The sequence below is a fragment of the Panthera tigris genome, chromosome D1, assembly GCF_018350195.1.
Source record: "Panthera tigris isolate Pti1 chromosome D1, P.tigris_Pti1_mat1.1, whole genome shotgun sequence".
Taxonomy (NCBI): domain Eukaryota; kingdom Metazoa; phylum Chordata; class Mammalia; order Carnivora; family Felidae; genus Panthera; species Panthera tigris.
This window is the reverse complement of record NC_056669.1, coordinates 77,370,279-77,383,545: the sequence shown is the minus strand read 5'-3', so window position 1 is coordinate 77,383,545 and position 13,267 is coordinate 77,370,279. Positions and strand designations below refer to the sequence as shown.

The 13,267-nt window shown below is 39.5% G+C and overlaps 1 protein-coding gene across 1 annotated transcript in view; it reads right to left on the bottom strand.

The window, feature by feature from the left end:
- GAS2 (growth arrest specific 2) overlaps positions 1 to 9,177 on the bottom strand; it is a 130,666-nt gene extending 121,489 nt beyond the window's left edge. Inside the window, exons 1-2 of the mRNA XM_042959368.1 lie at positions 9,069 to 9,177; positions 739 to 903 (exon numbers count right to left, since the gene is read on the bottom strand). Coding sequence (XP_042815302.1) covers positions 739 to 886 — 148 coding nt within the window. The 5' untranslated portion in view covers positions 887 to 903; positions 9,069 to 9,177. The remainder of the gene's footprint in view (positions 1 to 738; positions 904 to 9,068) is intronic.
- Positions 9,178 to 13,267: the final 4,090 nt, after the last annotated feature.

Below are 13,267 nucleotides of genomic sequence, written 5' to 3'. Positions count from 1 at the left end.
TCTATCATATATCTATAAAGGTCCTTTCTTCAGGTTTTAATTCTATTCTCTGTGAAAAGCTACTGGTGAAAACATGATGATCCTTTAAATGCACGATTCCATTGTGCACATGGTTGAAATTTTATCCTATGAATATGCTGGCAGAACAGAAAAAAAAAAAAGGCAGCCTTAGCATGAGGTAGCATTTTTCTCAGAGACAAATTTTGGAAGAGCACTTACAAACAAAAATGAAATGCAAAGAAAACTTTAGTTCAAGGTTGGACAACTCCAGCCAGCTCATTTAGACAAAGGATAGACAATTTTGTTCTAGAGTCTGGGTATTCACCAGTTTTGGAAGGTGTGCTATAAAAGTAGGACGAAGAAATCTAGTTTTAGAAGTCAGATTTTCACAGACTGTGGCCCGTGTGCAGTGTCAAAAGAACAGGTCAAATTGGTCAGCTGCATGAAAGAAAAGTAAAAAATAAATCAGACCGGCCTATAGACAAAACCAGAGATTTGACCACACATTTCCACATTTCAATGCATGATACTGGTATTCCTCAGCACAGTTCATGTGAGAGATATTGAGAAATTCATTTAAAATTTCCACCTGCCTCAGGTTTCCCAGATGCAAAATCCAAATAATGAAATCTTTCTTCCCAAGGTGCTGTCACATGCTTAGGTGAAGGACACTACATGAGGGGGGGAGAAAAAACAGCCTGTTACCTTGGCTCACAAAATAAGATCTTATAACCTTACCTAGTAGATTGGTTAACCACAAGGCCAGATCTTCTTTCATCGGTAGCAAATTCGCTTCATGTCTGCTGGCCAGCCATTGGCTATACTGATGCATATCAGAAAGGCCAGGTCCACTGCGTACCTTTGGGCTCAGAGCAGTGCACATCATTTATCCACTTGTAATACCTGTTTTGAAAACAAAAAAAAAAGAGGAGTTGCTTTTTATATAGACTTGTCTCGTGAAAATCTTTCTGCCAATGACACAGTAAGGAACCAGATCCATGGACGTTTTGATGACGGGTGAGGTTTTTAATTATTAAACCCCAGAAAACACTACTTGCTTTATCTGCACTGGCCCTATCACTTTTGACCAATCACTTGGTAGGAAACAGCAGCAATCTGAGGTCAAATAGAAAAATCAAACACTAAGCTCTAAGCTCATGTGAAACACCATACTAGAAAAAGTCAGCGTCTAAGGCAAGAAATTCCACTATTCAAAAGCAATGAAAAGGGCTTGATTAAAATTTTAGAATCTCAATTGTACACTCCCAATGTTTGGGTTCATGTTTGAAACCACAGATTTCCACAAAATTTTAGAACTGAGTGCAAGCAATGACATAATTTGCACAATTTATTGTAAACATGGTCAGCTCTCTCAAAACTTTTACCTATACAATTAAGTATAGCACTTGGCTCTTTCAGCTGGGTAAGTTAATATGAACTCACAGTTTAGATAATTGGTGGGGAGACAGGGTAGAAGGTGCTTTCAAAGAGACCCTACCACACTTTTCTCATTTTACAGTTAATGAAAAAAAAAAAAAAAGGCAAAACAAAAATGAAAAACAAAAACCAGAGAGGATAAGTGGCTCAACCAAGATCATATATACAAGATCATGGCAGAGTCAGGCTTGAACCTAGGTCTTCATACTCTAAGACCATTATTCTTGCCAGAATGATACATTTTTACAAAATAGATTCATCGAGAACCCATACTATAACCCAAGAATTGAACAGAATTCTAATAAATACTACCAAAGGTTTTTTTTTTAACTTACTTTGGATCTTCCCACTTTATATATTTTACACACTAGGTTTTGCTTGTGATCATTTTTAGAGTAGAAGTAATTAAATGTCTTAGGTCTATAAAATAAAAGATGATTTCATTACCCCAGTCCCTTATGGGCTTATAAGCAGCCCAGTCCCCTGTATGGGCTGTAGAAGAGATGCTTGAATATATACTTGGCCTTGAATGTAGCACTTTGTATGCATTATTTATAGGACCTAAGACTATAGAAGTAATATTGAAGTAGCTAGAGTAAATAAACTCATCACTTCAACAACATGCAGGACTCTATTCTGTACACAAATAGTGCATATGAAATAACCAAGTATGGTATGACTAATGAAAATGAAAATATTTGCAGCTGGCAAGAAGTATGATAAGATATAATGGGGTTTTCAGCTATATTTCATGATTTACAGTATTTTAAATTTACCAATATAAGTTGTATACACTTTTGTCGGTTCTATTCTTTGAAACTTTACGTAATAATCCTTTCTACTTAATGTCCAACTCTAATTCTCTTACCATAGGCTAATTTTTTGCCTTTTAAAGACTGCTTTTGAAAGAAAAACAAGACAACATTGGTGTTTAGAAAATTCTAAAACGTGACTGCTTCCCAAACATTCTGCCATAGTATTAGAAAAAACTGCTAATGTGAATAAACACCTAAAAAGTGTCATAGATGCATAATTTAAAAACACAGACAATTGCATTTCCAAAGCAATTATGCTTTGGAATAACTTTTTGCAAAAAAAAAAAATTCCCATAAATTGTCTTTGAAAACATTTTTTTATAAATCTCTATATATCTAATTATCTAAAGTGAACCAGTGCAAATATGAAATAATTTTAATACATTTGTCCTATGTTTCTAAATTATCATTACAATATCATTATTGCCTTTTTTTTTTTTTTTTTTTTGGCGGTTAATCATCATACTATTCATACAATGTTCTGAAGCTTTCTCCAAACCCTGTGATTAAATATCAGAAACCTAAAAGAGTTTTGCTCCCATTCTTTTAAAAAATAGGTCCGGTCCCAGGAAAACAAAACGTCTACCTGTGGCTGGTTAGGATTGGTAAAGGCTAGCTAGCCTCAGAAACAAACATTTAAGTAATAATACATTTAAGCACATGATTGATACATTTAAATAACTCATTGAAATCTTAAAAGGGTTACCTCTAAAATGCCTTTCTTCTCAAGACACAATCTCTCCCACTACTTTCCTGAAAGTGAGATGTTGTACTTCAGTAACTTTACCTACATCCTATTATGTGCTGTGCAACTTCCATTTAAGCATCAGAAGCCTACTTTGCTCGGTAAAAGGAAGAAGACACCTCAGATTCTTAAGCTCATTGTTCAGCAAAGAATTCATCAAGGGATAGTTTACAGTAAGCCTAAAGGCATGTAACAGTTTCAATGAGCCAAAGGGACACAATCCTTCCCCTCAATCCTTCCAAACAGTGAAGTTTTTATTTTCCTTGACAGTGGCACATTTATTTCTCATGTAGTCTGTCCTGTATTTTGCCAGAAATGTAATTCAAACTATCTTCTAATATTTATAGATGATCATTAAGTAAAAATAAGAAGAGTAACTAAGCAATTTTTGTTATGCTGCTTCAGGTATAGTCAAAATTATATACAAAGGGGGGAAAAAAGCAATAATAGGATTATATTTCCCCAGGAAGCAAAAGGGGGGAGAAAGATGGCTTAGTGGGTAATTAGCATATAATGGAAATTAATTAAACATGTATCAAATACATAGACACCTAAAGTCACTGTCATAGACAAGGCTCCTCTGTTTATGTGCCTTGGGAAAAAATCGTGATTTCAATCCATGTTTTCCTGATCCATTTTTCATATTTCAAATCACCATCAAACCTAGCATGCCTTTGTGGTTTAGTTGAAAGTACACGGAAGTCTAGGATTTAAATATGGCAGAGACGTGAATAGGAAACATGGAAATGAATTCAGCTAGGATCGAAATTTGGACTGTGGAAGAATTACTGCATCGTGAAGTAGTTTCTAATTGAAATGATTAAACTGGTGTGGGTAACAACCAAATGAATTTATATCACTCAGATAAAAAGATCACTGCAGGATTGTAATCTTTTTATATTTTCAACTTTAACCAAGTGGATGAGTTGAATTATATCACAAAGAACAAATTATAACAAAAAGTAATTTCTGATCCTTTGAATCCATTCAAAAGTTTTCAAAAACCAAAAAAGATGCCAAGGAGTAGCTTTTAAAGATGGGAAATAAAATGATTAATGGTCCATTAAACTTGAAGCAAAAAGTTAGGTTTTGGGGAAAGAAAAATGTTTTGTATCAGGTATGTAAGCACTGAAAGATGTTACCATGAAAATTCATGTAATCTAAATATTTTAAAAGCTTGATAAGTGACTTTGGTAAGTACTAGGCAAAGCCAATCGCCTTGGAAACACAAGTAAGGATTCAAATGCTTCCATGACTCTCTGAGCTATGGCTTCTTCAAGCTGTATGGGTCTATCTAAAAATGGATAATGCAACCCTCAGGATTTGGAATTCAGAAAAATAAAACTTAAAGGGAAAAACATGCAGAAACTTAATACAGAATTCTTCAAAGAATGTGTGTGTGTATTATTTTTTCTTTCTTTCCATAGTAGAACTGATTCTGGAATAACCATTATGAATATGATGAGACTGAACTAGCCCAGGGGAAGAAGAAAAAATTAATGACTCCATAAGTAAAATCTCACATGTTTAAAGACTGTTTAGTCTGTTGCTCCACAATCCCAGTTGAAGACATCATAGTTTTGACTCTGAAAAAAAGTATTCTTTCACGCCACCTAGAGGTGTGCTTTGATTATGACCAAGATGGTTTCCAGACTATCTCTAGACGTTGCTGACATGTTATTAAAAATGTATTGCATAGAAAATAAAGTGGAAGCAAAGAAAAATAAGAATAAAATGATAAACATTATATCACTACTGTCTGCTGTGATATCCACTAAGAAGCTTAATTAATGGATTAGAATATTAGAATTGGAATCAGAAGTGCTGGGGTCAAATACTGGTTCCACTACCTCGCCACTGAATAGCTATTCTTTTCCAGTTAGATGACTTTTTCTCTTTGTACTGGAGCTCCCCAGTGTATACAATGGAGACAAAGACCTCAAAGATAGTTGTGAAGATTAAATATTTGTGCCAGTTTGAGGTATATACTTTATATCCAATAAATACTAGCAAAGCCTAAATCACCCTCATAAAAAATGTGCCGAAATAAAACTCCTGTAAGACAATAGATTTTATAGAACTAAATCACAAAGAAAAGCCAAAAAAAAAAAAAAAAAGGAGAAATGAAAACAAAGTATTGATGGAATAAAGCCATAAATAATGGAAAATCCAAAGTTTTCTTATTGACAGGGATGAAACCCCAAGGTGAAGAATGACATGTTAAGTTCTAAAATGAGAAGTTTACAAGTATTTTTAAAAACAAATTTTGGTAACAAATTATAGTTCATTTTTGGCACCAGTTAAAGACTCAGAAGCTATTAATTAAGATGGGGGGAATGCTATACCTCCCAAAATAAATGAGGAAAGATCTCACAACACACCCCCACCCCAACACACCACACCACACACACCACCACACACACACACACACACACACACACACACACACACACACACACTCCTTAACTGTGGCCATTTAAAACAGTGCTAATGAACCCACAGTTAAGGGCTCCCATCCCTAAAGGCCAATTTTGTTCTGATCTAACAGCACTGACCTCACCTCTTTTCAATTTTGTGTGTTATGAGTGTGAAGCATTGCAGAAACAAAGTTTATAGGCCAACAGCACTATTTTTTTTTAATTTTTTTTTAATGTTTATTTATTTTTGAGACAGAGAGAGGCAGAGCATGAACAGCAGAAGGTCAGAGAGAGAGAGGGAGACACAGAAGCCGAAGCAGGCTCCAGGCTCTGAGCCGTCAGCACAGAGCCCGACGCGGGGCTCAAACTCATGGACCGTGAGATCATGACCTGAGCCGAAGTCAGACGCCCAACCGACTGAGCCACCCAGGCGCCGAGCACAATTTTTTTTTAATTAAGCAAACAAAAAACACCCCACGCCAAACACCCTTTCAAAATTTGGAAGGAGAAACTGCTATCTTCCAACTGAGATTCGAAGAACTAATGACCAAGGACCACTCTAGATGTGCTGTTCCATCATTCCGAGTTCTTTCCTCCTATGTGATCCATTTTGGCTAACCAATAGTATCTCTACAAAGCTACACCTTCCCAACCAAGTCATGAATGCTAAACTGTAACCTAAGGGTCTAATTATAAAATAAAAGTCCAAAATTTAATCAGAAATGTCATTGTAGATCTTAGAAATGGACGCACATTTCGGCTAAGAAGCACAACTTGTCCACACCCACCCACCCACCCACCCGCCTCCACCCACCCACCCCCCCCCCCCCACACACACACACACCAAGAGTAAAGGCAAAATGACACTCATTATTAATTTTTCTAATTATATAACAAAATCTTTAAACTCAAAAGGACCATAGAAGATGTAACAGTCAAATTCCTGGTTTTTAATAAGAGACTGGAGACCTAAGATACTTTGGCCAAAGCAACAAATGTATTTAGTCACAGAATCATTAAAAATATCCTACTCAGCTCTCCTGGCCTCCAATTTCAAGTAATGCTAACTTTTTTTCCAGGAATCTCTTTCTCTTCTTGCAGCCCCATGATGATTTGTCCTGAACTAAATGATGGTATACCTGTAATAATAATTCTTTCTCAAATCATGACCCAAAAAATAACAGAGTAGACACCGATTCTTGTATTTTCATGGCACTTGAAAATTTTTTTTTCAAGTTTTTAAAAGCCCTATTAATCCATTTTTCCAAACAACTTAGCACAGGTTTTTGGACCCCTACCAGCTTACCGTAAAACATAATTTGAATAGAAAAACATCTGAAAGTAATTAATCAATTAGACTAAAGACTTACCTCAAAACTTCATCTAAATTGAGTAAGTAAACCTTAATTCATGAGGACACTTTGGGGCTTTGGATGTTGTCTGTGATGCAAAGATTGCTACAATGTAATTGAGGGCTAGCAGAGTTCTACACTCCATTGAACACATACATCTGTTGTGCAGAATAGTCTCATATAAGGGGAAAACAGTAGTAAAAACTCCACTGACCCTGAAAACACTTAGGTCAGAAAGATTACACAAGCATTACTCATTTTGACAAGGGATATTTTGTATCTTCTCTCCAGTTCTTTTCTCTAGTCCAAAAACACTGAGTGGAAAATCTTGATTGTTGCTCAGGAGAAATGAAAAGAAATAGTGCCATCCGGCTTGTGCCCCAACATCAAAACCACAAAGATATCAAAACAGCCTTAACATCAACTGCAGTTTTAACAAAACTCGGCAAACAAATTGCCAGAACCTCATTATGTGCTTTCAACCAAGGTAACTTTGGCCTTCCAAAGGCTCCAAAAGTCTAGAATACAGACTTGCAGCCTTGAATCAAAATTCTAAAATTCTACATAACACACTTGGATTAATGTAAGACCCACCATTTCACCATACCTGCAAGTTTAAGTAAGATTTCTTACCAAGATACTAGAAATAAATTGTGCCATATGACTTTATATCCCAGTAAAGCGCAGTCCACATCACAAAAAGTAGGGTGAAGAAACAAGCCCAAAGTTTAGTAACACACAGGCTGAAATTCAAGCTACCTTTCCATTCCAGAGCCCATTCAGGGAGCCATGTGTGAAGGCTTCAGTGTGCATTGCAAAGGCCGCCTGCTCCATGCCTCAGACATCTGCCCCTTACCTTCTCTTAGGCAGTCAGAACCAGGACGCCCATGTTGGAGAAGACCACCACAGCCACCCCCCTCTCCTCCGCAGTTAAGGGAGAGCATTCCTCGAGAGGGAACTCATTGATCGATTTCAAAGGCTGGGTAAACTAGACCCCAGCTGCAGCTAATCAGTGTCCACCCCACGAAGAGGTTGGGGGCAGGAATCAATAACCGACACGGGCTTGTTTCCAGCCCTGCGGCGGTGAACCTCAGGGCTCGGTGAGGGGAAAAGGTGGACTTCTCTGCCTGGTTGGCACATCCGACCTGTCTGCACCTTTATTTTAACACTGGGAGGCCAAATGGGTGTTCCTGTGCACACGCAGATCTTATTTCCCCCACAAAAGATCTCCCCTACACAACTGATTTAGCTTTGTTGGAGAGGGTTCTTGGGGGGAGGGAGGAGTTTACAAGAGGGACGGTAAAGTTTTGCAAACTCTTAACTAGAAGTGGATGAAAGTGAAGGAGGTGTGAGAATGAAGACGAGGAAGGTGGGGAAGCGAAGGCTTTGATTTCCGGAGGGAAGTACTGAACAACCCACCCCCCACCCCTTACCCCAATTGTACTGGAATGCAGAAAACAGAATCTGTTAACCCCTGCTTTTGCTCCCTCTCTATTCAAGGCCGTGGAAACTTCGGGTGTCTGGGCCGGGTTAATGACAATTTACCCTACTGGGCAGATAAAATTTAATTTTGCCGGAATAACTAATGCCTCCAAAGCAAAGTTGGCTCCTCTGCTCCCCAAACAATTGCGGATTCCAAAGCTCCGCTCTTTGGATGAAAAGAACAATACTACTATGCAAAATCTCCCCAAAGGGGTTGGTTCCTAGGCTAGCGTTTCTGTTATTCACGTGAAAGAACTCAACTCTGTGAAACCCATCAGTTGAAAACAAGGAGTATCTCCCCAAATCACAAGTGTCGTCCCTTTTCCTCCCATCCCCGCCTCCCCCACTCAAGTGAAACACCCAACATCAATCCGTGAAGACCGCCCTCGCTCCGCTCGCCTCTTCCCGGGAACCGACCACGCTGAGCTTGCATCACAGAGACCCCTGTGCACGCATGCAGAAGTGTGCGTGTATAATCGATGTGCTGATTAGAAATCCTCACTTCCGTCCCTGGTTGGCTGAGCCGCCCCAGCCGGCTCTCGTTGACGCGGTCATTTGGGCTTCTCCACAATAGGGATGGTTGCGTCCAGGGAACCCGAGTCACCCACTGCTGTGCCCACCCACCCAGCGCCAGAGCCCGTCCGCCTGGCCGCGGCTCCTCGCCCTTCCCGGACGCGCCCCCGAGGTCACCGTCAGGCGCGCCCCTCCCCCGCCGCCCCGCGCGCACCGGCGGGCAGGGCCCCCCCAGCGACCCGGCTGCGGAGCGCGCGCTGCGGCTGCGGCGGCGCCGGCGGGAAGCCGGCCGCCCCGCCTTGCTCACCCCGCGTCCGGAGCTGGCTGCTGGCGGCTCTCAGGGGCGCCGGGGCTCCCGGCTGGGCTCCCGCCGCGTCTCGGGGCCGGCCCCCTGCCGGCGCAGGTCCTGCAGCAGCCGCGCTCCGCACCCCAGCAGCCCGGCGGCAGCGGCAGCAGCTACAGCCGCACTGCCCCTCTTCATACTTCTCTGATGGCTCCTCTCGGTGCTGTTTGGGAAAACGATTTTCCCCCCTGCCAGAAACAGATTTCCTACATTTCATCAGTCCACATAGACCGAGCGGAAGTAAAATGCTTACTTTTTCTGGTGGACGGCAAACCCAATTGACACTGATTTACCCTTCAAATGGGGAGAGATTGTATTACAAGCCCTTGGCAGCAATTCCGAGGTTGGGGCCAAGCTCCAGCCCCCTTGTCCCCCAAACACGAACCTGAGAGAGAAAGGGCGGGGGTGCAGTGGGGAGGGGATCCTATTTAACTCCAGGTTTTTAACAGAGTCAATGGCGTTAGCACAATATTAAAATTGGGTGTTGGAAAAGTTTTGCTCTCCTGGCCCGCGGTTTTGCAGACTCAGAGGCATGAGCTTTCCAGTAACTTCAGCCACTCTTCGTCCCAAATTGAACAATTTGATTTCTTACAATTCTTTTTAAATATCAGATTTTAGAAGAGGCCGCGCTCAACGGCTGTTTTCGCCTTGCAAAGGGAAATACAATTCCACCCTTCCTTCTCTCAGTTAAAGCTCAGCTTCATGTTGAATGTCGTGGACAATTTTCTCCAACTGTTGTTTATTAGTACGTGTATTCTGAGATGAAAAGCCTTCCCATGAAACGGACAGATGTTCAAGCGTCTGCTTCACCTCTACTATACATGTGACTCTTGCTGAGTGTCCTCATAGCGGCAGGTTACCCCTCTCCACGGAGGGCAGATGAAAACCATCACACTTTTGTGTTGTGATTGTGTTTACATGCTCATCAGTGGCCTATACAGCTCCATCCCATGCATGTGGTTGCAGGACACAGGTATTCTGATCTTCTGTTGAACATCATATTTTTACCTGGTGAGTAACTTAGACCACCTGCCCCCGCTCCCGGTAGTAACTACCTGTAGGTCCACATAGCTAAGTGATGTGCATAACTTTAGATATAATGGGGAAAAAGGCATTTTGCGTGTATTATTGCTTTCATCTGGAAGTGGTTATTTGCTCTACAACATCTAGAAACTGCATCAGTTATTTGCTTGTTGTAGCAGTACAAAGAATGAAGAAAGATTGGAAAGCTGGACGTCATTGAACTCCAAGGTTTTTATTTTAATTTGGTTTGATGTCGCAGCTGTCAGCTCCATAGTCCTCCTTGGCTTCCCACAAGAAAGGGAAAAGAGCCATTCCTCATTTCAAGGAGAAATAGCATTATAAAAAGCTTATATTATTGCTTAGACACACATAAACAACAAAACATACCGAGCAGCTTACTGATGAATTTGAGTGAATGATGCTGAATAATAAAAATTTCTCAGAATGTAACCAGATCTGAGTATTCCAAGAGCCCCAATAAAGTATCTGGAGTTTCTGAATCTGTGCAATTTAAGTAGAAGATCAAACATCCTTGATACTTTTTTGTGATCAAAATATCATCAGCCAATAGATGTTAATTTAAGTATCATCAGGGTATGTAATAAGAGTTCAAAGAATCTAATACCATGCATTTTGAAAATCTTTTATCCTATTTCTCTCCAGATACCAATATTCTTGTCATATTGTTCAATATTGATAATATAAAAAGCAAAGCTTAAGGCAGTATTATTGTTGATTCAGGAGCAATGCTCAACCCAATCTGGGACAATAAAGAAGCTTACAGAGGCATTGGGAAAGCATAGTCATTCAAATTACTCCCTCCAAGTCCTTTCCATCCAGGTATTTTTAGTTTTAATATCTGCATTATAGCACATCCTCTGTCCTTTTAGCAAGAGCCAAAAGGAAAATGCTAGGAGAAATATGCATTTTCTCCCTTCACATCTGAGCATTGTGCTAAATATTCTTTTAGTGACAAAAGAGAAATAATACAAAAGAGCTCTGATGAGGCATCAAAATAATGTTTTCATTTAACAATTATTCAGCATTTCTAACAACTCCTGTTTGCTTTTTATTTTGTGACTTTCAAAATCAAACTTGTTTATGTATTCTGATTGGCCACTGATACATTTGTCAGACACTCTTTTCACCCAAGAATTTTCTTGACTTGGTCTCAACCTAAATGTGTTCATCTTAGAAAACCATGGCCCAACAGACCCAACTATAACCTCCCCAACGTGACGGTGCAGGAAACAAGTGCCTCATCTGATGAGGTAAAAAACAATGTCTAAATACATTCCTGAAGCTTGACAGCATAAAAAGGGAAAAGTCAAGCCAGATTTAAAGAAAACATAGTTTAGTTTTCCTTTTCAAGTTATCACAATTTAGAGGATCTCCATATTGAAAGTTTCGGGGTTAATATGTATTTCGGGCATTCTAAACCTTCGATATCATCTTGTATATGAACTGTGCCTTTTCTTTTTTTTTTTTTAATTTTTTTTAACGTTTATTTATTTTTGAGACAGAGAGAGACAGAGCATGAACGGGGGAGGGGCAGAGAGAGAGGGAGACACAGAATCGGAAGCAGGGTCCAGGCTCTGAGCCATCAGCCCAGAGCCCTATGTGGGGCTCGAACTCACGGACCGCAAGATCCTGACCTGAGTTGAAGTTGGAGGCTTAACCGACTGAGCCACCCAGGCGCCCCTGTGTGCCTTTTCTTTTAATATGTACATAGAGAAAATGAGCAATAAATTCTTTACTTTTTCCTCATCTATAGGCCAGCCTGTCCTCCTTCCCATTCCCCTCTCTCTCTTCTCCCTCATTTCTCTCCCTCATGGAAATAATCAATACTCGCTTATTCTGAAAAGTGGGGCAAACCTTCACTAGATGATGGTGATCAGACAGCATGTTGGAATACATTAAATAACATGGAAAGACATACTGGGTAAGATAAATGTGCAAAGGTAACCAAGACACTCTTATATTGCCAAATAACTTCAAAAAGGCACTTAAAGACGGCAAGTGATAGCTGTAAAAGCAGGTGAGAATAATGATACAGAAAGCAACATGTAGACACATGCGGTGATGCTGGAGAATCACAGGAAGCCATGGAATAAGTGAAACACTTACATTTTATTGAAATACTTTATCCGTGATGTAAAACATGTTTATATTTCCCTACCTAGCATCTTGGCCCTTGGTGCAGGCCTTCAACTGATATATATTGAAATAAATGTTTTCTAAATATCATAAGGCAAACAAAAGTCCTGTCGTGGTAATTACAAATACTGTTAGGGATAAAAAGTGGAGGCTGTGACTTTTCATCACCATTCATGTATAAAACTACAAAGAATAAACGAGAGAAGTTTCATGGGAAAAGCTCAAGGTTTACTCAGTTTGACATGCAACTTAAAAAAAAAAATCTATTGCCTTTACTCTCAATGGAGAACTTTAAACTTTATAAGCACAGCACAACAGTAGCAGAGATGTTCATTCCCTACTGTTTAAGACTCATATTTTTGCAAAATGTGTGCTATATATAAGCCTATGTCTTCTCACTTTTACACAGGGGATAGATTAAAATCATTTCATGAAATATGCCATTTATCTCATCTAGTTTTAAATACCCTATACAATGTAGACTGTTGTGTGATTTTCCTTGTCTAGGTTGGAGGTGGGTTTTTTTAACTTGTCTTTCATTAAACTTTTTTGTGGTTTGTTTCTAAACCTTTTGTTAAAATATCATGGCGTCCTAATTGCAAGAAGCTCAAATTTAATGAGTGCTTAATATAAATTATTTTTATTTCAATAACCTTGTCTTTCTTTTACACCACTGTTATCTCCAGCATTTAGAATGCCAATGGGTATATAGTAGGCACTCAATAAATGTTGAATGAATAAATGACTACTACAGTAAAAGCCAGTCTCTTAGGAAACTTACTACTAATTGGTTAGATTTTTATATATTGTCTTTAATTTAGTAGTTTGGAACTCAGAATAGAAAACTAATGTTAAAATAACATTGTAAATGATGGTTTCATTCCCAAGCTAGAATCGTTTCATCTGGTAAAATGTAACTAGCGTTCAGTAAAACAGATGCTTGCCTGCATGCCAGGCTTATAAATGAGGTCAGTCTGTGTCAC